The 25,694-nt window shown below is 41.2% G+C and overlaps 1 protein-coding gene across 3 annotated transcripts in view; it reads left to right on the forward strand.

Moving 5' to 3' along the window:
* The window catches only part of LOC109703142 (transmembrane protein 45A-like), a 69,901-nt gene that overhangs the window by 22,408 nt on the left and 21,799 nt on the right, over positions 1-25,694 (forward strand). For all 3 annotated transcript variants that reach the window (XM_074072984.1, XM_074072982.1, XM_074072983.1), the window contains 3 exons: positions 22,475-22,667; positions 23,760-23,948; positions 25,309-25,493. In XM_074072984.1, coding sequence (XP_073929085.1) covers positions 22,478-22,667; positions 23,760-23,948; positions 25,309-25,493 — 564 coding nt within the window. In that variant the 5' untranslated portion in view covers positions 22,475-22,477. The remainder of the gene's footprint in view (positions 1-22,474; positions 22,668-23,759; positions 23,949-25,308; positions 25,494-25,694) is intronic.

Genomic DNA, 25,694 nt, shown 5'->3' on the forward strand with positions numbered 1-25,694 from the left:
ATTGGTCTATTCAATTTGTATTGGTTTTGTAGTTTTGCTTATATTAATTTTTAAATTAATTTTTCAAATTGTCAAAATAAATATTTTTAATATTTAAGAAAGTTTATAATAAAAGCCAACAGAATGGCTGTGAATTTTCTTTTTTCAAAAGATCTGCACATGACTCAATTTTGAGAAAATCTGCTTTATCCCATTCCTGCCAAGGCCTGTTAGCTAGCCCCACATTCAAATATAATTTGTTGTGTTAAAGAATAGCTTCTGCTAGGGTTATTTTGAGTCTAATAGTGTGTTCCAAAAGACCAGCACTTGGAACCCTCAAACAACAACAAAAGCTGTATTCAGAGAAGGACATTTGGGGTCTCCTGCATACCCTGACATCATCTCAAATCATAGAATATAAGGAACTGCTTCATTCTGTAATTTCTGCAGGTGCCTTGCAAAATTTGGTAAATGGCATTACCAATAAAATGTAACAAAACAACTCTTTGGAAAAAAAAAGAAAATCCAACAAGAACAATACCCTACATACATACAAACAAACAAAAAACCTTGGACAAATATAATTGGCTGTGATAACAGCCAGTCATGAGTCCTTGACTTCATATTGGCTGTAGTTAATTCCAAATCCCTCTTTATCCTTAGTTATACGATTAAACAATAAACTTGAATATTTTTTGTGTGAAAATTTTTGCATGGGAATTGTGAAAACATGATTTTCTCAAGTTTTTGTTTATTCTAGTAGTTGCAATAATATATTCTTTATCTTTCAGAAAAAGTACACATAATCTTGGTTGAACTTATCTTGATACAATACTTGACATTTACATTTGTTATATTTTTCATTTCCTAATAAAAAAGAAAAACAATTTTGATGTTAAGAGGATTTGACCAAAGGCCTCCTTGATCAGAGTTTCTTAATTGAGAAGGGAGTGTGATTTTGCATCCTCCCAAGAGGGACATTTATCAATGTCTGTAGATATTTTTGGTTGTCACAACTACAGGGGCAGGTACAGGCAGTATCTAATAAGTAGAAATCATAAAATCTAAACACTTTATGCTGCACCCATCTCACCCCCAACAAAGAATTATTTATTCTGAAATACCAAAAATGCTAATGCTAAGAGATTCTGTCCTCCACTAGTGTTTCTCAAATTTTAATGTGCATACGAATCACCTGTTGGTCTGATTCAAATGAGGATTTTAATTTGGTAGACCCAAAATGGGGCATGAAGTTCTGAATTTCCATGTCCATACTTGGTACTGATGGAGCTCATTTTGAGAATCAACATTCTAGAATTCTTGTTTGTTGTCTGTCTTCTTACTCTACAAGATAAATTCTAAGAGAACAGGGATCTTGTTTGTCTCATGTCCCCAAGGGCTAGAACTATACCTGCACACCATAGTTGTTTAATAAAATAAATGGATGGACAGAGGAACCAATGAGGGAATGAATGAATGAGTAGGAAGGCAACAGTACTAATATTCTAACACGTACTTCTGCAGAACCTTAGATACATATGTTGTAAAGAAAATGGAACCTCCTCTCTACAAAGCCAGAAATTTGTGAAAAGCATTTCCTAGAGCATGGGAGCCTGTGAACCAAATATCACCAAGAGGTTAAAATGAAAGCAACAGGAAGCAGAGGGGTGGGGGAGGAAATGAGGTTCTTGGGTGGTTTATATGACTGTGAGTACAGAAACACAGAGATTTATCAGTCTCAGCTGGCAAAATCATTTCCTTCTTGCTCTTGGTTCTCTGGGCTCCTGTGAATGACCCTAAATCATCTGCCTTTCTATATACAAAAAAGTAGAAATCAAGCTAAAACTTGAAATCTAATCTAAGAGTGTCTTCCTTCCCAAGCTGATCCTTTGCTGTTGGAAGGAATTTGTTTAGAACCCTTATCCTCTGTGCTCCCCTTCAGAGAATTGGTTGTGGTTGGCAGAAGACAGAAAAGGGAGGGAAGAGCAGGATGGCAGAAATTTGAAGGAGAGTCAAGGAAGGCAAGGTATGAGAACAGGGTTACTGGGTATTCTCTGTAAATAGGTCAAGGGCATCCAAAAGCTTATCCAGGTGTCCTGTCAACAGAGCTCTTTTAAAATATTTTATTTATTATTATTGTTGCTCTGGGAGTACATTGTTACATTCACCAAATTTCTTACAATATGTCATATTCAAATTCACCCTCTATCATTCTCTGTTATCCCCGCTTCTGCTATTCCTGAAAGTTTCAACAGGTCTGAAAGTTTCGTACATGAGTACATAATATTTCCACGACATTCACCTCCTACACCCTCATGACAGCAGCAACTTCCCTGTTAAAAGTGACTTAAATGTTTGCGTCTGTTCTGTTGATTCAGGTGTGGTCATTGCTACTTAGATACACTCTTTGTTTTTTTTTTATTGTTTTATTATTCATATGTGCATACAAGGCTTGGGTCATTTCTCCCCCCTGCCCCCACCCCCTCCCTTACCACCCACCCCACCCCCTCCCACTTCCCCCCCTCAATACCCAGCAGAAACTATTTTGCCCTTATCTCTAATTTTGTTGTAGAGAGAGTATAAGCAATAATAGGAAGGAACAAGTGTTTTTGCTGGTTGAGATAAGGATAGCTATACAGGGCATTGACTCACATTGATTTCCTGTGCGTGTGTGTTACCTTCTAGGTTAATTCTTTTTGATCTCACCTTTTCTCTAGTTCCTGGTCCCCTTTTCCTATTGGCCTCAGTTGCTTTAAGGTATCTCCTTTAGCTTCTCTGCATGAAGGGCAACAAATGCTAGCTAATATTTTAGGTGTCTTACCTATCCTTGTATCTCCCTTGGGTGCTCTCGCTTTTATGATGTGCTCAAAGTTTGCCCTTGATCTAATGTCCACATATGAGGGAGAACATACGATTTTTGGTCTTTTGGGCCAGGCCAACCTCACTCAGAATGATGCTCTCCAATTCCATCCATTTACCAGCAAATGATAATATTTCATTCTTCTTCATGGCTGCATAAAATTCCATTGTGTATAGATACCACATTTTCTTAATCCACTCGTCAGTGGTGGGGCATCTTGGCTGTTTCCATAACTTGGCTATTGTGAATAGTGCTGCAATAAACATGGGTGTGCAGGTGCCTCTGGAGTAACAGTCTTTTGGGTATATCCCCAAGAGTGGTATTGCTGGATCAAATGGTAGATCGATGTCCAGCTTTTTAAGTAGCCTCCAAATTTTTTTCCAGAGTGGTTGTACTAGTTTACATTCCCACCAACAATGTAAGAGGGTTCCTTTTTCCCTGCATCCTTGCCAACACCTGTTATTTGTGGTATTGCTAACAATGGCTATTCTAACAGGGGTGAGGTGGAATTAGCATGGTTTTAATTTACATTTCCTTTATTGCTAGAGATGGTGAGCATTTTTTCATGTGTTTTTTGGCCATTTTAATTTCTTCTTTTGAGAAAGTTCTGTTTAGTTCACTTGCCCATTTCTTTATTGGTTCATTAATTTTGGGAGAATTTAGTTTTTTGAGTTCCCTATATATTCTGTTTATCAGTCCTTTGTCTGATATGTAGCTGGCAAATATTTTCTCCAACTCTGTGGGTATTCTCTTCAGTTTAGAGATCACTTCTTTTGATGAACAGAAGCTTTTTAGTTTTATGAGGTCCCATTTATCTATGCTATCTCTTAGTTGCTGTGCTGCTGGGGTTTTGTTGAGAAAGTTCTTACCTATAGCTACTAACTCCAGAGTATTTCCTACTCTTTCCTGTATCAACTTTAGCGTTTGTGGTCTGATATTAAGATCCTTGATCCATTTTGAGTTAATCTTGGTATAGGATGATAAACATGGATCTAGTTTCAGTTTTTTGCAGACTCCTAACTAGTTTTCCCAGCAGTTTTTGTTGAAGAGGCTGCTATTTCTCCATCATATATTTTTAGCTCCTTTGTCAAAGACAAGTTGGTTATAGTTGTGTGGCTTCATATCTGGGTCCTCTATTCTGTCCCACTGGTCTTCATGTCTGTTTTTGTGCCAGTACCATGCTGTTTTTATCATTATTGCTTTGTAATATAGTTTGAAGTCAGGTATCATGATACCTCCAGCATTGTTCTTTTGACTGAGTATTGCCTTGGCTATTCATGGCCTCTTGTGTTTCCATATAAATTTCACTGTAGATTTTTCAATCTTTTTAATGAATGTCATTGGAATTTTGATGGGAATTGCATTAAACATGTAGATTACTTTGGGGAGTATAGACATTTTTACTATGTTGATTCTACCAATCCATGAGCATGGGAGATCTCTCCACTCTCTATAGTCTTCCTCAATCTCTTTCTTCAGAAGTGTATCGTTTTCCTTGTAGAGGTCATTCACATCTTTTGTTAGGTTTACACCTAGGTATTTGATTTTTTTTGAGGCTATTGTAAATGGAATTGTTTTCATACATTCTTTTTCAGTTTGCTCATTGTTAGTGTATAGAAATGCTAATGATTTTTCTATGTTGATTTTATATCCTGCTACCTTGCTGTAGCTATTGATGATGTCTAGGAGCTTCTGAGTAGAGTTTTTTGGGTCTTTAAGGTATAGGATAATGTCATCTGCAAATAGGGATATTTTGACAGTTTCTTTACCTATTTGTATTCCTTTTATTCCTTCTTTTTGCCTAATTGCTCTGGCTAGGAATCCAGTGCTATGTTGAATAGGAGTGGAGATAGTGTGCATCCTTGTCTGGTTCCTCATTTTAGAGGGAATGGTTTCAGTTTTTTCTGTTAAGTATAATGCTGGCTGTAGGCTTGTCATATATAGCTTTCATAATGTTGAGGTACTTTTCTTCTATTCCTAGTTTTCTTAGAGCTTTTATCATGAAATGGTGTTGGATCTTATCAAAGGCTTTTTCTGCATCTATTGAGATGATCAAGTGGTTTTTGTCTTTGCTTCTGTTAATGTGGTTTATTACGTTTATTGATTTTCGTATGTTGAACCACCCCTGCATCCCTGGGATGAAGCCTACTTGGTCATGGTGAATAACCTTTTTTATGTGTTGCTGAATTCGGTTTGCCATTATTTTGTTGAGGATTTTTGCATCAATGTTCGTTAAGGAGATTGGCCTTTAGTTCTCCTTTTTGGAGGTGTCTTTGCCTGCTTTTGGGATAAGTGTAATACTGGCTTCATAAAATGTGTTAGGCAGTTTTCCTTCCCTTTCTATTTCATGGAACAGTTTAAGGAGGGTGGATATCAGTTCTTCTTTAATGGTCTGATAGAATTCAGCAGAGAATCCATCAGGTCCTGGACTTTTCTTTTTGGGGAGACTCTTGATTGCTGCTTCAATTTCATTTTGTGTTATAGATCTATGCAGTTGATTAATTTCCTCTTGGTTCAGTTTTGGATGATCATATGTATCTAGAAATCTGTCCATGTCTTTAAGATATATTATTTTAATATAGGTTCTCGAAGTAGTCTTTGATGATTTCCTGGACTTCCATGGTATTTATTGTTATCTCCCCTTTTGCATTCCTGATTCTACTAATTTGGGTTTTTTCTTTCCTCTTTTTAGTCAGGTTTGCCAGGGGTCTATTGATCTTGTTTAGTTTTCAAAGAACCAACTTTTTGTTTCATTAATTCTTTGTATGGTTTTTTTGGTTTCTATTTCGTTGATTTCAGTTCTTATTTTTATTATTTCTCTCCTTCTATTTGTTTTGGGATTTGCTTGTTCTTGTTTTTCTAGGAGTTTGAGATGTATCATTAGGTCATTGATTTGGGATCTTTCAGTCTTTTTAATATATGCACTCATGGCTATAAACTTTCCTCGCAGGACTGCCTTAGCTGTGTCCCATAGGTTCCAGTATGTTGTGTTTTCATTTTCATTGACTTCCAGGAACTTTTTAATTTCCTCTTTTATTTCATTGATGACCCATTGTTCATTAAGTAATGAGTTATTTAGTTTCCAGCTGTTTGCATGTTTTCTGTCTTTATTTTTGTTGTTGAGTTCTACTTTTACTGCATTGTGATCAGATAGTATACATGGTATAATTTCTGTTTTCTTATATTTTCTGAGAGTTGCTTTGTGCCCTAGGATATGATCTATTTTGGAGAAGGTTCCATGGGCTGCTGAGAAGAATGTATATTGTGTAGAAGTTGGATGAAATGTTCTGTAGACATCAACTAGGTCCATTTGATCTATTGTATATTTTAGGATTTCTTTATTGATTTTTTGTTCGGATGACCTATCTATTGATGATAATGGGGTGTTAAAGTCTCCCACAACCACTGTGTTGGCGTTAATATATGCTTTTAGGTCTTTCAGGGTATGTTTGATGAAATTGGGTGCGTTGACATTGGGTGCATACAGGTTGATGATTATTATTTCCTTTTGGTCTATTTCCCCTTTTATTAGTATGGAATGTCCTTCTTTATCTCATTTGATCAATGTAGGTTTGAAATCTACTTTGTCAGAGATAAGTATTGCTACTCCTGCCTGTTTTCGGGGGCCATTGGCTTGGTACATCTTCCAGCCTTTCATCCTAAGCCTATGCTTATTTCTGTTGGTTAGATGGGTCTCATGTAAGCAACAAATTTTTGGTCTTCTCTTCTAATCCATTTCATTAAACGGTGGCTTTTGATGGGTGAATTAAGTCCGTTAACATTAAGTGTTAGTACTGATAGGTGTGTGGTGATTCCTGTCATTCAGTTGTTTTAGTTGTTTGAAGGTTTGATTGTGTGTACCTAAGTTGAAGTTACTCTCTACTGTCTTGCTTTTTCTTTTCCTGTGGTTTGGTGCTGCCTGTCTTTTCATGGTTAAGTTGGGTTTCACCTTCTGTGTGCAGAATCCCTTGAAGAATCTTTTGTAGTGGTGGCTTTGTGGTCACAGATTGTTTTAGTTTCTGCTTATCATGGAAGACTTTTATTTGCTCCATCTATTTTGAATGATAGTTTTGCTGGGTAGAGTATCCTGGGGTTGAAGTTATTTCCTTTCAGTGCCCGGAAGATCTCACCCCACATTCTTCTCACTTTTAATGTTTCTGTTGAGAAGTCTGCTGTGATTTTGATGGGTTTACCTTTGTATGTTACTTGTTTTTTCTCTCTTACAGCCTTCAATATTCTTTCCCCAGTTTCTGAACTGGTTGTTTTAATGATGATATGTCATGGGGTAGTTCTATTTTGATCTGGTCTGTTTGGTGTCATGGAGGCCTCTTGCATCTGTATGGGAATATCTTTCTCTAGATTTGAGAAATTTTCCATTATTATTTTGTTGAATATATTACGCATTCCTTTTGCTTGCACCTCTTTTGCTTCTTCGATGCCCATGATTCTCAAGTTTGGTCTTTTGATGGAGTCAGTGAGTTCTTGCATTTTCTTTTCACAGGTCTTGAGTTCTTTAATTAATAGTTCTTTGGTTTTTCCTTTAATTACCATTTCATCTTCAAGTTCTGAGATTCTGTCTTCTGTTTGTTCTATTCTGCTGGATTGGCCTTCCGTTTTGTTTTGCAGTTCTGTTTTGTTCTTTTTTTCTGAGGTTTTCCATAGCCTGGGTAGTTTCCTCTTTTATGTTGTCTATTTTTGTCCTGAGTTCATTTATCTGTTTATTCATAGTGTTCTCTGTTTCACCTTGGTGTTTATACAGTGTTTCTATGGTTTCCTTTATTTCTTCTTTTGCTTTTTCAAATTCTCTATTTTTGTTGTGTTGGAATTTCTTGAGTGTCTCCTGTACATTTTGGTTGACCCTATCCAGTATCATCTCTATAAAATTCTCATTGAGTACCTGTAGTATGTCTTCTTTTAAATTATTCTGTGGGCTTCATTGGGTCCTTTGGCATAGTTTATCTTCATTTTGTTGGAGTCTGGATTTGAGTATCTGTTTTCTTCATTCCCCTCTGGTTCCCGTACTAATTTTTTGCTGTGGGGAAACTGGTTTCCCTGTTTTTTCTGTCTTCCCGTCATTGTCTTTGGTGTTGTTACTGTCCCTGTACTGTGTGCAATTAAGTATTTTCTAGCTTGTTATAATAACAATGGTGATATTTAGAATGGAAGGGTGAGCGGAGATGGAAAGCAAGAAGTTAAAGAAAAGGGAAAAACAAATAAACAGACAAGAAGGAGAAAACAGGACAAGGAATCAGACAAGCAAGTTTCAAAGGTATAAACAGGGAGCATTAGTGTACTAATCGACAGTAAGCTGAACAGGCATTAGATCCGCCATCTTGGAATCCCTAGATACACTCTTTGTAAGCTAGTTTGGTCCTGTTGGTGCCTGTGACTCTTCCCTGACCAGAGTGAAGTAATTTCTTTTTCTGCATTGTGAGTAGATGACATACCACCTTGTCTGGGAGTCATGACTTCATAAAAGAAATTCATAAAGACTGCTGAAGATTCTGTATCTTTACTGGGACTTATAGGGGGATTCAGGTTGGATGTAAGGCAAGGTTAACAGAGAATAAGCTTTGTGTGCCTCTAAAATGGGTTCCTGAAGCACTTAGATGTCTTTAAATAGATGCTAGGTTTTGTATTATGAGATGGGTTAAAGGCTTTGTTGCATCTCTTGATTACATCTTTCCTTTGCTGAAAAATATTTGGTTGCATCTTATTGTCCATACAAAAATTTGAAACTTCTTCATATGACATTTAAGGTCTCTTATTATTTGGTTATAAACTGCTCTTTTAAAGAGAGAAATTAAAAACAAACCAAAACAAACCAAAACTAGATGCAATATGTCCACACAAAATCTACAGTTTTCATTATGCTTAGTGGTCATAAACCAAACATTTTCCCTTTAAGATTGGGAATGAGGTAAGGATGTCCCCTATCAACATTCTAAATCAATGTGATACAAGAAGTGTTAGGTTATATAATAAGTCAAGGAAAGGAAATAGAAGTGTATATACTAGGAAGGAATAAATGAAATGGTCTTTGTCTGCAGATGATGTAATTATTTTTGTAAAATGTTTCAAAAAAAAGCAAAAAAAAAAAAAAAACTTCTGGGAACTAGTAAGTGACTATAACAAGGGCTTCAAGATATAATATCAATGTTTAAATGCCAAATGCTTTTGTTTTTCATATTTACCAGCAATGAACAATTAGAATTTGAAATTTAAAACAAACTCTATATATTAACACCAAAAAGAAGGAGAAGGAAGAGAGGAGAAGAAAGAAGGAAAGAAAATAAAGAGAACTAAATCTAAAAATTATACACAATAGTTATATGAGGAAAGCCACAAAACTCTGAGTTATGAAATGAAAGATATAAATAAAATAAATATTTTCTATTTATGGATGGAAAGAATCAATATGGGTACAATGTCAGTTCTTCCCTACTCCATCTATAGAGTCAATGTAATTACAGTAAAAATCCCAGGAAATTACTTTGTGGATATTGACTGACTTATTCTACAACCTACATGGAAAGTCAAGTAGTCCATAAGAGCCAAATTAGTAGAACAGAGACAGAGCACTGACAGCACTGAACTTGAAAACTTAGTTTAAAGTTGCAGTGATCAAGACAGTGTGGTACTGGTGAAAGAACAGAAAAATCAGTGGAGCAAACTGGAGAACCTAGAAATAGATCACTATAGATATAGTCAGCAAATCTTTGACAATAGGACAAAAGCACTTCATCAGTTAGTCTTTTCAACATATTGACCTGGAGCAGCTGTAAACCAACCATGTTAATTAGGATTCTTTGGAGAAAGAAAAGCAGTAGGAAATTTATAAATATACAAAAGGAGATTTAATATGCAAATTTATATGCAATTATGGAGGATGAGGGGTCCCATGCTATTCTGTCTACAAGCTTGAGAACTAGGGAAGCTGATGATATAATTAAGTCTGCGTCTGAAGACTTGGTGACATGTGAATGTAACTGTCAGAGCCAAAAGCCTGAGAACCTGGAGCTCTGATGTCTGAAGGCAGGAGAGAATGGATGCCTCAGTTCAACAAGAAAGAGACAATTCACCTTTCCTCCACTTTTTTGTTCTATTTGGGCTCACAGGGGATTGAAAGATGCCACTAATCCCATCTCTATTTAGTGTATTGATTCAAATGCTAATCTCTGTGGAAACATCTTCATGCACACACTTCAAAATAATGTTTTACAAACTAGCTGGGCATTCCTTAGCCCTGTCATTGACATATAAAATTAATCATCAGTCCCACATGCAAAAAAGTGAATCTAAACATAGACTTTTCATCTTTCACAAAAATTAACTCAAAATGAATCATAAACCTAAATGCAAAATACAAAACTATAAAGCTTCTAGAAGACAACAGAAGAAAATTCAGGTTACCTTATGTGTAGACGTGAGTTTTAAAATACAATATTAAGAGCACAGGATATGAAAGAAAAACATATAAATTAGACATTATTAAAATTAAGAACTTCTCTGTGAAAGAAACCACTCAGAGAGTGAGAAGGTGAGCCACAGACAGGGCAAGTATTTGTAAAACATAAATCTAATAAATTTTTTCCATGTAGAATATAAAGAATTCTTAAAACTCAACAATAAGAATACAGCTCAATTAAAAATTGAGCAAAAGACCTGAAAAGACACTTCACCAAGGAAAGTATAGAGGGTAAATCAGTGTACAAAAAGATGCACAATACCTTATATCTTTAAAAAATTGCAAACTAAAATAATAAGAGATACCAGAATATACCTATTAAAAACACTATCTACTGACAGCTTAAAATGGTGGTGATGATGTGGACTAACAAGAATTCTCATTCATTGATATTTGGCATACAAAATGCTACAACTATTTTGGAAGACAGTTTGACAATTCCTTAGAAAGCTAAACACAGTGTTACTATGTGATACAAGATTGTGCTCCTAGATATTCGCTCAGATGAGTTGAGCATTTACATCCTTACAAAAATCTGCACATGAATGATTAATAGCAGCTTTATTCACAATTTCTAAAGGTGGAAGGAGCCAAGATGTCCTTAGGTGAATGGATTAAAAAAACTGGTACATCCTTACAATGCAGTATTATTTAGTGATAAAAAGAGATGAAGTAGCAGGAGACAACGGCATGTTGTTTAGTGAATGAAGACAGTTTGAAAAGGCTACATTTTCTATGACCTTGTGGAAAAGGCAAAACAATAAAGATCACAAAAAGATTAATGGTTGCTAGGAGCTCAAGAAGAGGGTGGGAAGAATAAAGAGATGGAGCACAGATTTTATTGGCTTTTTCTAGTATTGTGAGTATATGACCTTATGCATTTGTCAAATGCATAGAACTGTAAAACAGAGTGACCCTAATGCAAGTTATGGACTTTAGCTAATAATAATGCATAATTCACTCATCAATAATAACAATAAACCATATTAATACAAGATGTTAATAAGTAGGAAACTGTGAGTGGTGGAGTCAGTACATGAGCTCTGTGTAATATTTGCTCAATTTTCTGTAAACTGAAAACAGTTCTTAAAATAGTCTATAACTTTAAAATGTTGTGAAAAGACTGAAAATAGTGAAAAATAATGAAAAAGCAATATAGAAAACACTTGTTCTAACTATGCAGAAGTAATGTTTTATATTATTTGCTTCAAGATTTCTTCCTTTTAAATAATGGAAATGAAATATTATAGTTAAAGTGCCCCTTGACTCCCCAGTTCTATTCTCTTTCCAAAGGAAACCACTATTATTATTATGCATTCTTGAAGTCTCTCTTTTATATTATATATATATATATACACACATGAGCAATGAATTATATTACTGTGTTATTTTTCAGATGTTTAAAGCAGTATATAAATTGCATCAAAGTATAGAAGGATTTTGCAATTTTCATTTTCCACCCAATTTAATGCTTTAAAATAGGCCCATGTGTTAGATATAGATCTAATTTTTTATTTAAATTGTAGGAACATATTATTTTATACTGTATATATGTTATACCATGTCATTTATCACTTTCTCTATTTTTGAATATTCAGATTATTTGGAGTTTTATGTTATCACAGTTAATGAAACAATGACATTTTTGGCAATATGTAAGAGAACATGAGTAGGAGTATTTTTAGGGTTGTACTACAAATTGAATTGCTGTGTTGTAGGGTATGTCAACTCTCAATTATTCTGTCTTCTGACAAAATGCTTGGCAAAGTAGTGATGCCTGTTTACAACATTATTGCTAGTATTAATTAAGAACTGAGGCTCAGAGAGGTTAAAGGACATAGCCCAAATCACCCTACAAGGGTCAGGATTAGTACAAGAACCTGCATGTAGCACTTTGTGACATATTGAGTCTGACTCTTGTGTGGCTTGGATGATTCAAGGGTGCACTGAAATGAGCACCTGGGTCTTAGTTGGGGAAAGGAGATTGGCAATATTCAGTTTCCTCCAGAGCATCCTTGTATAGCATAGAAAAAGTAATCCAAAGAGGTTTCCCCTGAACTGAGAGGCCCAGAACTCAGGGAGATGAGGAAAAGGAAATCTGGGCCAAGGGGAATCTTGAAATCTACTTTCAAGAGTTTTCTTGGACCAAATATTAGATCCACAACAATGACTTTGGTCTGTCCCTTCATTATTCTGTTCATGGTACAACACATTTGAACAAAGAGCTAGTTGCATAATTAAAAACTCACATCACTCAAGACAGATTTTCCACAGCCCTGACCAAAACTGAAGGTGACTTGTATTTATTAGTCAGAGGTGACTCCACCATGTAGCAACAGTGCAAACAAAATTTGCAATGTGATTCGGGTTGGTATTTATGTGACTGAGCAAAGCTAAGCTGTTTTCAAAATAAACCTCAAAATGTCAATGTCTTATCACAATTAAGTGTTGCTTCTTTCACAATCTGAAGCATGCTGTTTGCTCATTCTCTGTGCTGAAGAGATGCTGTGCCAAGGTTGCCAAGGCAGGAGAAGAGAGAGATAAAGGAATCACATACATTTAACTGATTTAGACTGGAAGTGACATGTACCAGTTCCACACTCAGTCCTTTAGCCGGAATTAAAACTATGGTTTCAATACAACTGGAGGAGAGGCTGGGAAAGTGTGGGGAGATACACACTAATTATCTGATGAACACTAATGGTTGCTGTTACAAGCTTCATCCTGTATAGCTCTCTTAGACTAACAAAAACATCATTTTTTTTTTCATTTACAAAATCGGAGAACAGGAGGGTGGAGCAAGTCTTGCCTGGGGTTGGGGATTGGTACAAGTGGGAGGGGGGAGGAGGTGGGGAAAAGACATAGGAGGGTGATTATAGTGCAAATACTGTGTACATATGTATGTAAATGGAAAAATGATACCTGTTGAAACTATTTCAGGAATGGGGGAAGGGGAATAAAGGAGAATGAATGGCAGAGGGGGTGAAGTCAAGTGTGATATATTTGATACTGTTAGGACCCGGAATCCTATTCCCCCGAGAGACAGAGAGCCAGGCGTGAATGCAATCAACAAAGCAGAGTTTATTGGACTGGCTAGCCAGGGTCGAGCTCCCACACGGACACGCAGGACCGGTTAGGAAAGCAAGACCCTGAGCCTCTTAGGGGGAAATCTTATATAGACTGCAGTGGCGTGCATATTTTTGTTATCAACATTAGACAAGCAGGCAGAGCACATCCTGCACGTACTTCACATCTTGCTCGTACCTCACATCTTGCTCGTATCTCACATCTTGCTCGTATCTCACATCTTGCTCGTATCTCACATCTTGCATTCCTCACATTCTATATGCCCTAACTGAGCCCTGCCTCATTGCTTATCTTATCTACATGGGATGTTTGGTACTGGTTTCTCCAACAAGGGGGTTGGGGCCCGCTGAGACCTCATATTCCTTTCATTCCCCCCTTTCTTATGGCCTAAATTGAGGAATCATCCTCGAGAGGATGAAGAGCCTGATATTGTTGGCGGAGGACCAGAAGTTGGATAGTATTAATTCGACTTTTGACAAAAGTCATAAGTCGGTTTAGAATCCAGGGTCCTATGGTAACAAGCAGTAGGATGATTATTATTGGCCCTGCCAGTGCAGATAAAAGGGTAGCCAACCATGGGGACTGGTTAAACCAAGACTCGAACCAGCTTTCCCCTGCCTCTTTTTCTCGTTTTCTTTGTTCCAGGCTCTTTCGAAGTTTAGACATGGAGTCACGAACAACTCCGGTATGGTCAGCGTAAAAACAACATTCTTCCCCTAGAGCAACGCATAGTCCCCCTTTTTGGAGGAACAACAAGTCCAGACCTCGTCGGTTTTGAAGTACTACCTCAGACAGGGAAGTGAGGGATTTTTCTAGGTGGCTAATGGAGGTTTCTATTCTCTCTATGTCTTCATCTATGGCTGCGCGCAGTGAAGACATCCCTTTATGTTGAGTAGCCAGGGAGGCTATGCCGGTCCCTGCCCCAGCCACCCCTAGGCTAAGTAGGGTAGCAATGGTTAGTGTAGAAATAGGCTCTCTCTTCTTTCTCTCACCTGTTCCTATATTCCAGTATGAATATAGACTTTCCTCCGAATGATAGAGGATGCGGGGCAGCACAACCACTATAACACAGAATTCTTTAGAGCTGTTAAACACCTTAGTTGATAGGCATGGGGTGAGTCCGGACCGCGAGCATAGCCACCACCCATGGTCCTTTGGAATTACCCATTTAATAGCATTTCCCCAGGTAGAACTGGCGTTAATAACAGTACATAAGTCCCGTCTGTTCTTTGGCACTTTTCCTAAGCAGGTTCCTTGGCCGTTTACCTGCTGTATGGTCAGACCTCTCTTACGGTCTCCCCAGGAACATTGAGTAGGGTTTTCCTCAGATGAGGTATCGTGAGTGGTGTTTAGCCCTATTGCCTCATAGAATGGGGGCCTCACATCATAACATAACCAACAGGAGTTAGTCATGTTAGGGTTGGTGTGGTTTAACGTCAGGAAGGCAGCACCCACTAGCTCCCAGAGGGGGTCTTTAGATGCGGTCATGAGACTGGGCCTCACCAGGGGAGGGCTGGTTTCTGATGGTCTTGGAGTTGTAACATTAGCCCGAGCTATGGTTGAGGGAAGGTGGTGAGTTGTGGAAGGTTGGGGAGATGGCTTTACATTGGGCGGCCTAAGTACCTTATTGGGGCCTACTGCTGTGGACGGTGGCCCTATGGGCTCAATTTTTAATCTGACCACTATGGTCGAGCCAGCATGTCCACCATATTTATAAAATACAAGTCCCCATACCTTACCTTGTATCCACCCAGGGGTGTCCTTCTTGCCAGTTTCAGTGAAAGTGACCTTGATTCTATCTAGATCCGTGGGCTGGCATTTATGGGTGGGTATTGGAATTCTGTGCCCCCTTAATATCCCATTTACAAAGGCAAATTTGACTAGGTCTGATTTTGATATCCCCCATTTCCATTCACTATCATTGGATGTGACACATGCCCATGACCTACAGAAGGAGTATTGTATCCCCCCACATTCCTGGTTCTTTTTGTGGCCGGGGCAGGCATAAAACCCATAACGTCGGGCTGACTCCGGGGCAGTAGACTTGTAGGCAGGATTGATGTCTCTGAAGCAGAACTGAAGCTCCGGCCACCAAGTTCCTATGGGGGCAGTGCGAGTAGTCTCGTTGAGGGTGGTATGAGTCTCCCCATCGGTGAGTATCCAGGTTTGCTTATAGGGCTGGTGAGGGTTGGTTTCTGCGAGGCTCCCGCTCTGGGCATTGAGCAAGATCAGAGCGATCAGCCACCCCATCCGTGGCTGCTCCTGAAGGCTCTGCATGTTCCCGGGGCCACAAAAGCTTTAGCTTTAATGGGTTGTCTGGGTGCCGCCGTACAGTCCACTCCTTGACCCCTTCTTGTTTTTGATGATTGGCTCGACGCACGTGGGAGTGGTGGATCCAAGGTCCGATGCCATCAACCTTGAGGGCGGTAGGGGTAGTAAACAGTACAACATAAGGTCCTTTCCATCTAGGCTCTAGGGTTTTGGACTGATGCCTTTTAATCCATACCATGTCACCCGGGACTATGCCATGTTCCGGAGCCGGGTCCCTCTTAACAGCGTGGTATGCTTGAATTAAGGGCCAAATCCGTTGTTGCACTTTAGCTAAAGCCTGCAACATGGTCAGGTAATTTGGGGCCAGATCACCTAGTTCTGGGCTTAAGGTCCTCTGAATGATGGGGGGTGGAGCCCCATACAGGATCTCAAAGGGAGTTAGCCCATGGACATAGGGGGAGTTCCGGACTCGGAAGATGGCCAAGGGAAGGAGCGTCACCCAATCACTGCCAGTCTCCAGGGCCAATTTGGCTAAAGTCTCCTTTAGTGTCCTATTCATCCTTTCTACTTGCCCTGAGCTCTGGGGGTTATATTCACAATGTAGCTTCCAATTGGCCCCCATAGTCTGGGCTAGTCCCTGCAGGACCTTACTAACAAAAGCCGGACCGTTATCTGACCCAATTGCCTCGGGCACCCCATATCTGGGTATGATTTCCTCTAGCAAAGCCTTTGCCACTACCTGACTCGTCTCCTTCTTTGTAGGAAAAGCCTCCACCCAGCCTGAAAAGGTATCTATGAATACCAGCAAATATTTGTACCCAAACTTTCCCGGTTTTACCTCAGTAAAATCCACTTCCCAACTTCTTCCCGGAGCCCTCCCCCGTTCCCGAGTACCTGTATGGTGCCCCTCCCTTCGTCCTGGTTTCATGATTGTGCAGCTGGCACAATCTTCCACAATTTGGCGGACTGCTATGGTCTGGTTCGGAAATCGGAGCTGCGCAGATGTCAACAAGTCTAGTAATTTTCTCCGCCCCAAATGGGTGGACTTATGTAAGTTAGCCAACAGGAATCGTCCGAGTTTTTCAGACAGAATTAACTTGCCTTCCAAGTCGCTTTTCCATCCGTCTTCCCCTTCTCTAAAGGGGGAGTGGGCTCTCATCCAAGTGAAATCCTCTGTGGAGTATTCTGGTCGGGGGGGTAGCGGAGGGAGCTCTGGGACCGGCACGTCTATCGCCGCAACCGTGGAAGGTTGCCCTGTCTCCATGGGAGGACTCACCATTGCTACTCTCTTTGCTTCTTGATCTGCTCTGTTGTTACCGACAGCTTCCGGCGTCATGGCAGACTGGTGGCCTGGGACATACATCACTGCCACTGCCTTCGGTTTTTCCACTGCCATTAATAGACGCTGGACTTCGGCTAGGTTCTTTAGATGTTTTCCTTCTGCTGTGCGGAATCCTCTTTCGCGATAGATGGCCCCGTGGACATGGATGGTACCGAAAGCATAGCGGCTATCGGTGTAGATATTGACTCGCTTTCCTTTTGCCCTCTCCAGGGCCTCTGCCAAGGCAATTAATTCCGCTTTTTGGGCTGATGTTCCGGGTGGGAGGGCGCTGCTCCATACCGTATTTCCTTCTTGGTCGACTACAGCTGCCCCTGCCCTTCGGGCTCCATCTTGGAAAAAACTGCTTCCATCCGTGTACCAGTTTAATTTGCAGCCGGACAGGGGGGTATCCTTTAGGTCAGCCCGTACCTGTGTAACTTCGGAGAGGAATTCTTTGCAGTTATGGACAGGTGTCTGCAGTTCCGGGTTAGGCAACAAGGTGGCAGGGTTCAGGATTACGGGATCTGTGAATGTGATCCGAGGGGAATCCAACAAGAGCCCCTGGTAGTGGGTGAGCCTGGCATTCGTCATCCATTTCCCAGGGGGTTGTTTAAGGATTCCCTCCACCGGGTGAGGGGCCGTTACCCAGAGGGCCTGTCCAAAGGTTAGTTTATCGGCTTCTCTCACCAGCACGGCAATGGCCGCTATGATGCGGAGGCAGGGGGGCCATCCTGCCGCTACTGCGTCTAATTTCTTGGAAAAGTATGCCACTGGTCTCTTCCAGGGACCTAGCTGTTGGGTCAAGACTCCTTTGGCTACCCCCTTTTTCTCATCTACAAACAGAGTGAATGGTCTTGTAGGATCTGGCAAGGCTAAGGCAGGGGCCTGCAAAAGAGCGTCTTTTAGCTGATCAAAGGCCTGTTGTTCTCTCTCTCCCCAACTCCAATCTGGAGCTTCTTTGGTGGCCTCATATAGGGGTCTGGCTATTTCCGCAAATCCTGGAATCCAGAGTCTACAGAACCCCGCGGAGCCCAGGAATTCTCTCACCCCCCTAGTGGATGTCGGGGATGGGATAGCCAGAATAGTCTGTTTCATGGCATCAGTCAGCCACCTTGCCCCATCTGCAATCCGATAACCCAAATACGTCACTGACCTTTTACAGATGTGAGTTTTCTTGGCACTTGCCCGATACCCCAGCTCACCTAATTCCGTTAGCAGGTGTTCAGTAGCCTTGATGCACTCTTCTCGGGTTTCTGCCGCTAACAGTAAGTCATCAACATACTGTAATAGAGTGACTCGTGGGTGGCTCCGACGAAAAGGTTCCAGGTCCTGGCTCAGGGCCTCATTAAACAGGGTGGGAGAGTTTTTAAATCCTTGCGGCAGTCTGGTCCAAGTGAGCTGTCCGGATTGGCCCCCATCTTCTTGCCATTCGAAAGCAAATAGCGGCTGACTAATTTCTGACAATGGAATGCTGAAGAAAGCATCTTTCAAATCAAGGGTTGTATACCATACTTGCGAGGGGGGTAGGTGGCTGAGCAAGGTATAGGGATTTGGAACGGTGGGATGAATGTCCTCCGTCCGCTCGTTTACCTTTCGTAGGTCTTGCACAGGCCTATAGTCCCCGCTTCCCGGCTTTCGGACGGGGAGCAGAGGAGTATTCCAGGCAGACTGACAAGGTCGCAGTACTCCTTCCTTTATTAGCCTGTGGATATGAGGGGCTATGCCTCTTCGGGCCTCCTCAGGCATAGGATACTGTTTCACCCGAATGGGGAGAGCAGAAGCCTTCAATTGTATAACTACGGGCGGGAGGTGTTTGGCGAGGCCGGTTCCCGCAGTCTCCGCCCAGGCCGTGGGAAATCTTTTTACCCAATGAGTCATGTCCCCTCCTGGTTCCTGTTGACTCTCAAACAGACGATGCTCGTCAGCCAATGATAGGGACAAGACATGAATCGGGCTCCCTTCTCGATCAGTCACAATTATTCCATCTGGTTCAAAATGGATATGGGCCCCTATTTTGGTGAGTAGGTCCCGTCCGAGCAGGGGAGCGGGGCTCTCAGGGACGACCAAGAAGGAGTGTGTGACCTGGTGTTTTCCTAAGTTCACCTTTCTTTTGGTAGTCCATGTACATAACTGCGTACCGGTGGCCCCCTGAACAACACTTGTTCGTGCCTTGTTCAAAGGTCCATGTGCCTTGTTTAAAACCGAATATTGGGCGCCGGTATCCACCATGAACCCCATCGGCTTCCCCTCCACATGCATTGTTACCCAGGACTCGGGGAGGGGGTCTGAGCCCCGTCTCCTTCAGTCCTCTTCTCCGGCTAGTAGGACTCTGGCCTGCTCTACTGCTCGTTCCCTTTCCCTGTTTTCCCCCGGTCTCCTTCCAAACCCTCTTCTTCCCTTTAACTTAGGACATTCTCTCTTCCAATGCCCCGTTTCCTTACAGTAAAAACAGTGTTCCTTATCCGGGGTCCTGGCGTGGCCCCCTCCTCTGGGTTGGTCCCGGACACCCGCTAGGAAAATATGAGCCATTTCTCTCTGTTGCTTTCGGTTTTCCTTAGCCTGGAACTCCCGGTCCTCCTTTCTCAATTTCTCCTGGGCTTCCCTGTCTTCCTTTCTCTGTCTTTCCTCCCTTTCTTCTGGAGTTTCCCTAGCGGTAAAAACCTTTTCTGCTACCTGTAGCATTTCCCTTATAGTCATCTCCCCTAAGTTTTCCTGTTTATTGAGTTTTCTCCTAATGTCTGGGGCTGCCTGATTAATGAATGAGAGTACCACAGCAGACCGGTGGAGGTCCGCCTCAGGGTCAATCGGGGTGTACTGACGGTATGCCTCATAGAGGCGCTCTAAGAAACCGGCTGGGCTTTCGTTTTCCCCTTGAATGACTGCTTTTACTTTTGCAAAATTGGTGGGCCTTCTAGCGGCCGCTCGGAGACCGGCCATCAGAGTCTGGCGGTAGATCCGAAGACGCTCCCTACCTTCTGCGGTCCCGAAATCCCAATCAGGCCGGCGTAGGGGAAAAGCCTCGTCTATGGCCGGTTGGAGAGTTGTGGGTCTCCCATTATCCCCCAAGACATTCTTCCTCGCTTCGTTGAGGATGCGCTCTCGTTCCTCCGTCGTAAAAAGAGTATTGAGCAGCTGATGACAGTCATCCCAAGTGGGGCGGTGTGTATGCATGATGGACTCCAGGAGATCTATGAGACACTTGGGGTCTTCAGAAAAGGGCGGGTTCTGCGTCCTCCAGTTATATAGATCACTGGAGGAGAAGGGCCAGTACTGAAACTGTTGCCCTCCTCCCGGTCCCCCTTGGCCCACCATCCGGACTGGAAGTGTAGGGACAGTTTCCTCCCCCTGTGTTGATGAGGGGGGCCCGTCTTCCCCCTCCCTTTCCCGGATCCCTCGGGGGCGAAGTCTTCGACCCATTCCTCCTCCTGCTGCCAGTCCTGTTGAGGAGGATGAGGAAATTTCCTCCTCCGGGGCACTGGCTTGGCCAGGGGGAGTCATGTATGGAGGCGGCCGATCTTCCTCTGCCCCTGCGAGGGATGGGTAAAGGGGGGAACTCTCTGGTAAGACCGGAGATGGTGAAGGAGATGCCCTAATTTGAGGACCGGTCAAGGTGGGAAGAGGAAGTTTTTCCTCCTCCTTTATGACCAAGGCGGGCGTAACTGGGGTTTTAGCCCCGGGGGCCGAACTGGAGGGGTGGGTCAGAAAAACTGTTAACCAAGGGGGAGGGCTCCTCACCAGATCCTCCCAAACCAAAATGTAAGAAACTTGGTCTGGATGGCCTCGATTGTCTGGCTGAAAAATGACTGCTTTAACCTTAGTGATCAGGTCTAGGGAGAGGGAACCTTGAATGGGCCACCCGACTCCAAAGGTGGGCCACTCTGCAGAACAAAAGGTGTCGAACTTACCTTTCTTGATGACCAGACCTTCATTTAAGGCCCTTTCTTTAACTTCTGGAAAGTGAGAAAGGATCAGAGACTTTGGGGTTGTTTGTCCCTGTCCCATTGTGGAAGGAGACTCAAACACCAAGAGAGATAGAACAAAAAGGGTAAAGGCAACAATAATTCCACACACACACAACACTCTCCAGCACTCGCTCGGACCGGTCCTTCTCTCACACTGGTGCGCACCCCATTCAACCTCCTCACCGTCCAACTGGGATATCAGGCCGAAAGGCGTCCACTTGACGGGTGGTCGGTCGACTAGCTCAATTAGTTCTTCACCTGGCGCCAGGGTTCCTAAAATGCTCGAGCCCAAATGAGAGGAAAGCCTCTCCCAATAGGACCCTGTGGTCCTCCTTGCGAGATTCCCAGAATGAATCTCCCTGGGGATTGGCCGAATCCCCGCCGCGGCCCAAATGGAACACTCAAGTTCCTCCAAATGAGGGTCTGGGATCCCCTCCCAACGCCTAGGACTTGGGATCGCCCCTGCTTTCTCGCAGGCAGGTTCTGTCTCTCGAGAAAATGAAATCTCGGTGGGACCTCCAAATGTTAGGACCCGGAATCCTATTCCCCCGAGAGACAGAGAGCCAGGCGTGAATGCAATCAACAAAGCAGAGTTTATTGGACTGGCTAGCCAGGGTCGAGCTCCCACACGGACACGCAGGACCGGTTAGGAAAGCAAGACCCTGAGCCTCTTAGGGGGAAATCTTATATAGACTGCAGTGGCGTGCATATTTTTGTTATCAACATTAGACAAGCAGGCAGAGCACATCCTGCACGTACTTCACATCTTGCTCGTACCTCACATCTTGCTCGTATCTCACATCTTGCTCGTATCTCACATCTTGCTCGTATCTCACATCTTGCATTCCTCACATTCTATATGCCCTAACTGAGCCCTGCCTCATTGCTTATCTTATCTACATGGGATGTTTGGTACTGGTTTCTCCAACAAGGGGGTTGGGGCCCGCTGAGACCTCATATTCCTTTCAATACATTGTAAGAACATTTGTAAATGCCACAATAAACTCCCACCCAGTCCAACAATAAAAAATTGCTAGGAAATTTCATATCATTTCATAAACGACTTCATAAAATTCATAAATTTAATTTCATAAAATTTAAACATAAAGGTCAAATTTCATGTTACTTTAAAAAATATGCTTAAAAGTGTAGTCTATCTTTTTAAGAAATTCTTTTGTACATTTTGTTAAAAACCATAAAACTTTTGCTTAGTAATTGTGAGATCCTGACAAATCATTGAACGTCTCTAAACTGGTATCTCAACTGAAAATGAAATAATAATCTTTCAATCATGGGTATGTAATAAAAATTATGTTAGAGATTGCCTGTAAAACCTTGACATAGTACGTATTACATGGTAAGTTGCAATTAATGTAAATTTTAATTTTCATTGGCATTGTTGATGTTATAGTAGGATCTACTGGGTCCTGACAACCATGAAAAGATAGTTTACTTTGTTGGGACAAAATGTCTTACCCAGTTCCAGAAATGAAATGTCTATCTTGTGCATATTCTTATCTTTATAGGTCATGGGTGATTTCCCAGGTCATGCTCTTGCTGGATCCTTCTTCTTTATCATGGGTCTTTGGTGGAGTACAAAAAGTATTCTGATGCATGTCTGCAAAAAGCAAAAGCGGGCCTGCTTCCTTGGTTCCAAAGCATTATTCCATAGATCAGAAATTTTGGAGGGAATGGTAATAGTTGGCATGGTTTTAACTGGTGAGTGGACCATTTTTATGTTCTGTTTTCTCCTGTTGTGTACTTTCCTGTGCATAGAGACGATCCCATACAAAAATCAAGAAATTACTAAAAGTAATTTCATATAAAATAGCTCTTATACATATGTTAAGTATAATTTCCATCTGATATAAATTGTTAGGAAGGTAATAATTCTTGTTTATACGAAGGACAATTCCTTAATGAATTAGTCATAGTACTGAATTTGTTTACTCTATCAAGAATAATTTCCTTTTTAGAATTAGTTGGAGCCTCTGAAAAGAGAGCCTCTGAAAGAATGAAACCTATAGAAACCATTTTACCAAAATGATTAAGTGATTGTGAGAAAGTTTCAATAATAAATAATTGCTGATAGGCTACAGACAGGGGTCAAGTCTGAGGATGACTTTAGTTCCTGCACTCATCCTTTTCTCTTGTTTTTGCTTCACCTTTAAAAATTCTGTTAAAATGTTCTCTATTTTTAGAGTTCCACTACAGCCTCTCTTCTGTAAAAGGGAAAACTTTTCACTCTCCCATTAGAGTTTTAAAAAATGATTTATTGGTGGCAATAGATCTCTGCTATGGCCGGCCATTCAGATGAGAGAATAACCATTTTCAAAGAGAGGAATTTCTTTACCAATTACTATAGGTTAATAAATAAGGTAGTATTTCTAAGAAAATTAAAATGTTTGCATAACTGACTAGACCATGTGCTATATCTGACTGGACCCTCTCAGTGGTCCTTAATTTTTGGAAAAGCTGAACTCTAGCAGTGTTTATCAGACACCAAGAACACCCAGTATTGTGGCAGCTACCCAAAGATGTAGTATCTATGGTGGAAGTTATTAGCCTTTATAGGGTTGAACTCATAAAATAAAAAACCCAAATCATTCAGGATTTAATTTAATCATTAGATTGGATTAAGTAGTTGAACAAAAATCAGCATTGAAGATCTGAAATAGTCTCGAGAAAGGAATCCATGTCATAAAAGGACAATAGGTTGGAATTGGCAATGAGCACATCCTCCTGCATCTTCATGCATGCTTGGTAAAGTTATGGAGAAAGTCACTCATACTGTGATGTGTTCCTCTTTAGGAATAGTTTGTCTACAGTCTGCTGCCACATCTAAAGAAGGTCAGTGGGTACGAATCCTACGCTGGCATCACTTGACCATATACCTCTTCTATGGTCTGTGTGGAGTGGTCAACATCTTATGTTTCACCATCACTTCACTTCCAGTTTCCTTAACCAAGTTAATGCTGTCAAATGCATTCTTTGCGGATGGTAAGTATGAGTAACTATGTTTTCTTTACCATTCTCTATTATTAGTGGTATTTGTGTAGCCCTGTATAACAATGTATCTTTGGTATTTAAGTGTAGCCTTGATTGATAGGGCCATAAATCAGGACCATAGTTTGATGTTTGGGTGGTGTCCTAGGTAGAATGCCAAAGATTTTCCTTCCTTATTGACTTATTTACTAGAACTGGGCAAGCACAATCATTCAATGTGCTTTGTTCACATTTCACATCTGTCTTAAAGAATCACCTACCTTGGTTAATTACCTCTTGGTTGTACTGGTAGTACAACCAATGAAAATTGATTTCTGAGTAATAGAGCATGAAAATCCTGAAATGGGGCAACCATTCACAGCACCATCTACTAACTAGCTTTCAGAATACTTATATAGTAAAACTCTGCCAATACATGATAAGTAGGGTTCAAAGAATTCAGTCATATAAAAATATGAGGTCATAATTTTGAGAGGTTAATGAAAAAAAGCAGTATGTTTTGTTCAGTTGGTTTCCCAGGTTGTTGTGCGGGGGGAAAAAGAAAACAAGTGATTAATATTTTGTTTTAATTTATCACACGTGTAAGAAATAGACTATTTATAGAACCATAAAAGTCCTAAACAATCAGAGGCAGTCACTTCCTACCTGCTCCCTTTGTCTCCTACATCTGAAGATAAGAACATTTTTGAACACAGGGCTAGACAGAAGGCAGCACAACTCTCATTATCTCAGGGTGTTACTATACTTTTAATGAACATCTTTTCCTCTTTATCTAAATGAAAATGATTAAGATGAAGCTGGAAACTGCTTATGAAATGAAAAATGAAGTTAGTTACTTCTCAGAATTTCCAGATAACATTGTCATACCAATCAAGGTTCACCCTGATGTTTTATGTATGTGTTCATTTCCTCCACTGGACTGAACTCCTTAAGGCAAGGGTGTAGCTTCAGCTTACTCGTCTGTATGCTCATGTTAATTATAGATCCCCACCCTTCTCATGGTAATTACTCACCATCTTGCATAGGCAGTGCTTTGAAATGTAGTTAGTTCAACATTTCATAGTTTGTTAGAGGAGAGAATAAAAGCTGGAAAGGAAAAAGGAGGGGTGATTTCAAGGATTCAATTCTAAAGAGACAGTGATGACCCCCCAAAATGCTAAGGTGCACTACTGTGGGAACCAGGGGGGACTTGCTCTTTTAGGCAATTGTGTGTGTGTGTGTGTGTGTGTGTGTGTGTGTGTGTGTGTGTGTGTGTGTGTGTAAACTTCTGTGTACAGAGAGAGGGGCAGAGAGAAGCAGTGGGAAGTTTTTGGATGCAATAAAAAAGACAAACTGTTTTTCCCCCCTCCATTAGCTTTTACCTTGTACAACCACACTCATGGTCGGGAAATGGTGGATATCTTTGTGCACCAGCTGCTGACCTTTGCCACCATTTTGGCAGGCCTAGTTGCTTTCATAGAGTTCCTCACAAGGAGCAAAGTAACTCTAGTGCTGCTGCGGTCAAGCCTCATCATGCTACAGGGGAGCTGGCTTTGGCAGGTGAGTTGGGGCCTCCAGGTACTTTATCTGTGTCTCCTTAGAATAAAGAATAAGCTTTTATTCTTATTTGGTGGAGCACTTTGCTGTAAATCTCACATTCCTTGTGATGTGCTGCCTGCATTGACATAGTGGACCTCTGAGAAGAGATGTTTCTTTGACTGCTCAGTGGCCCTGGTTGGGGCATTACTAGAACAGATGGGC

This window comes from Castor canadensis, chromosome 5 (genome assembly GCF_047511655.1).
Source record: "Castor canadensis chromosome 5, mCasCan1.hap1v2, whole genome shotgun sequence".
Lineage (NCBI taxonomy): Eukaryota > Metazoa > Chordata > Mammalia > Rodentia > Castoridae > Castor > Castor canadensis.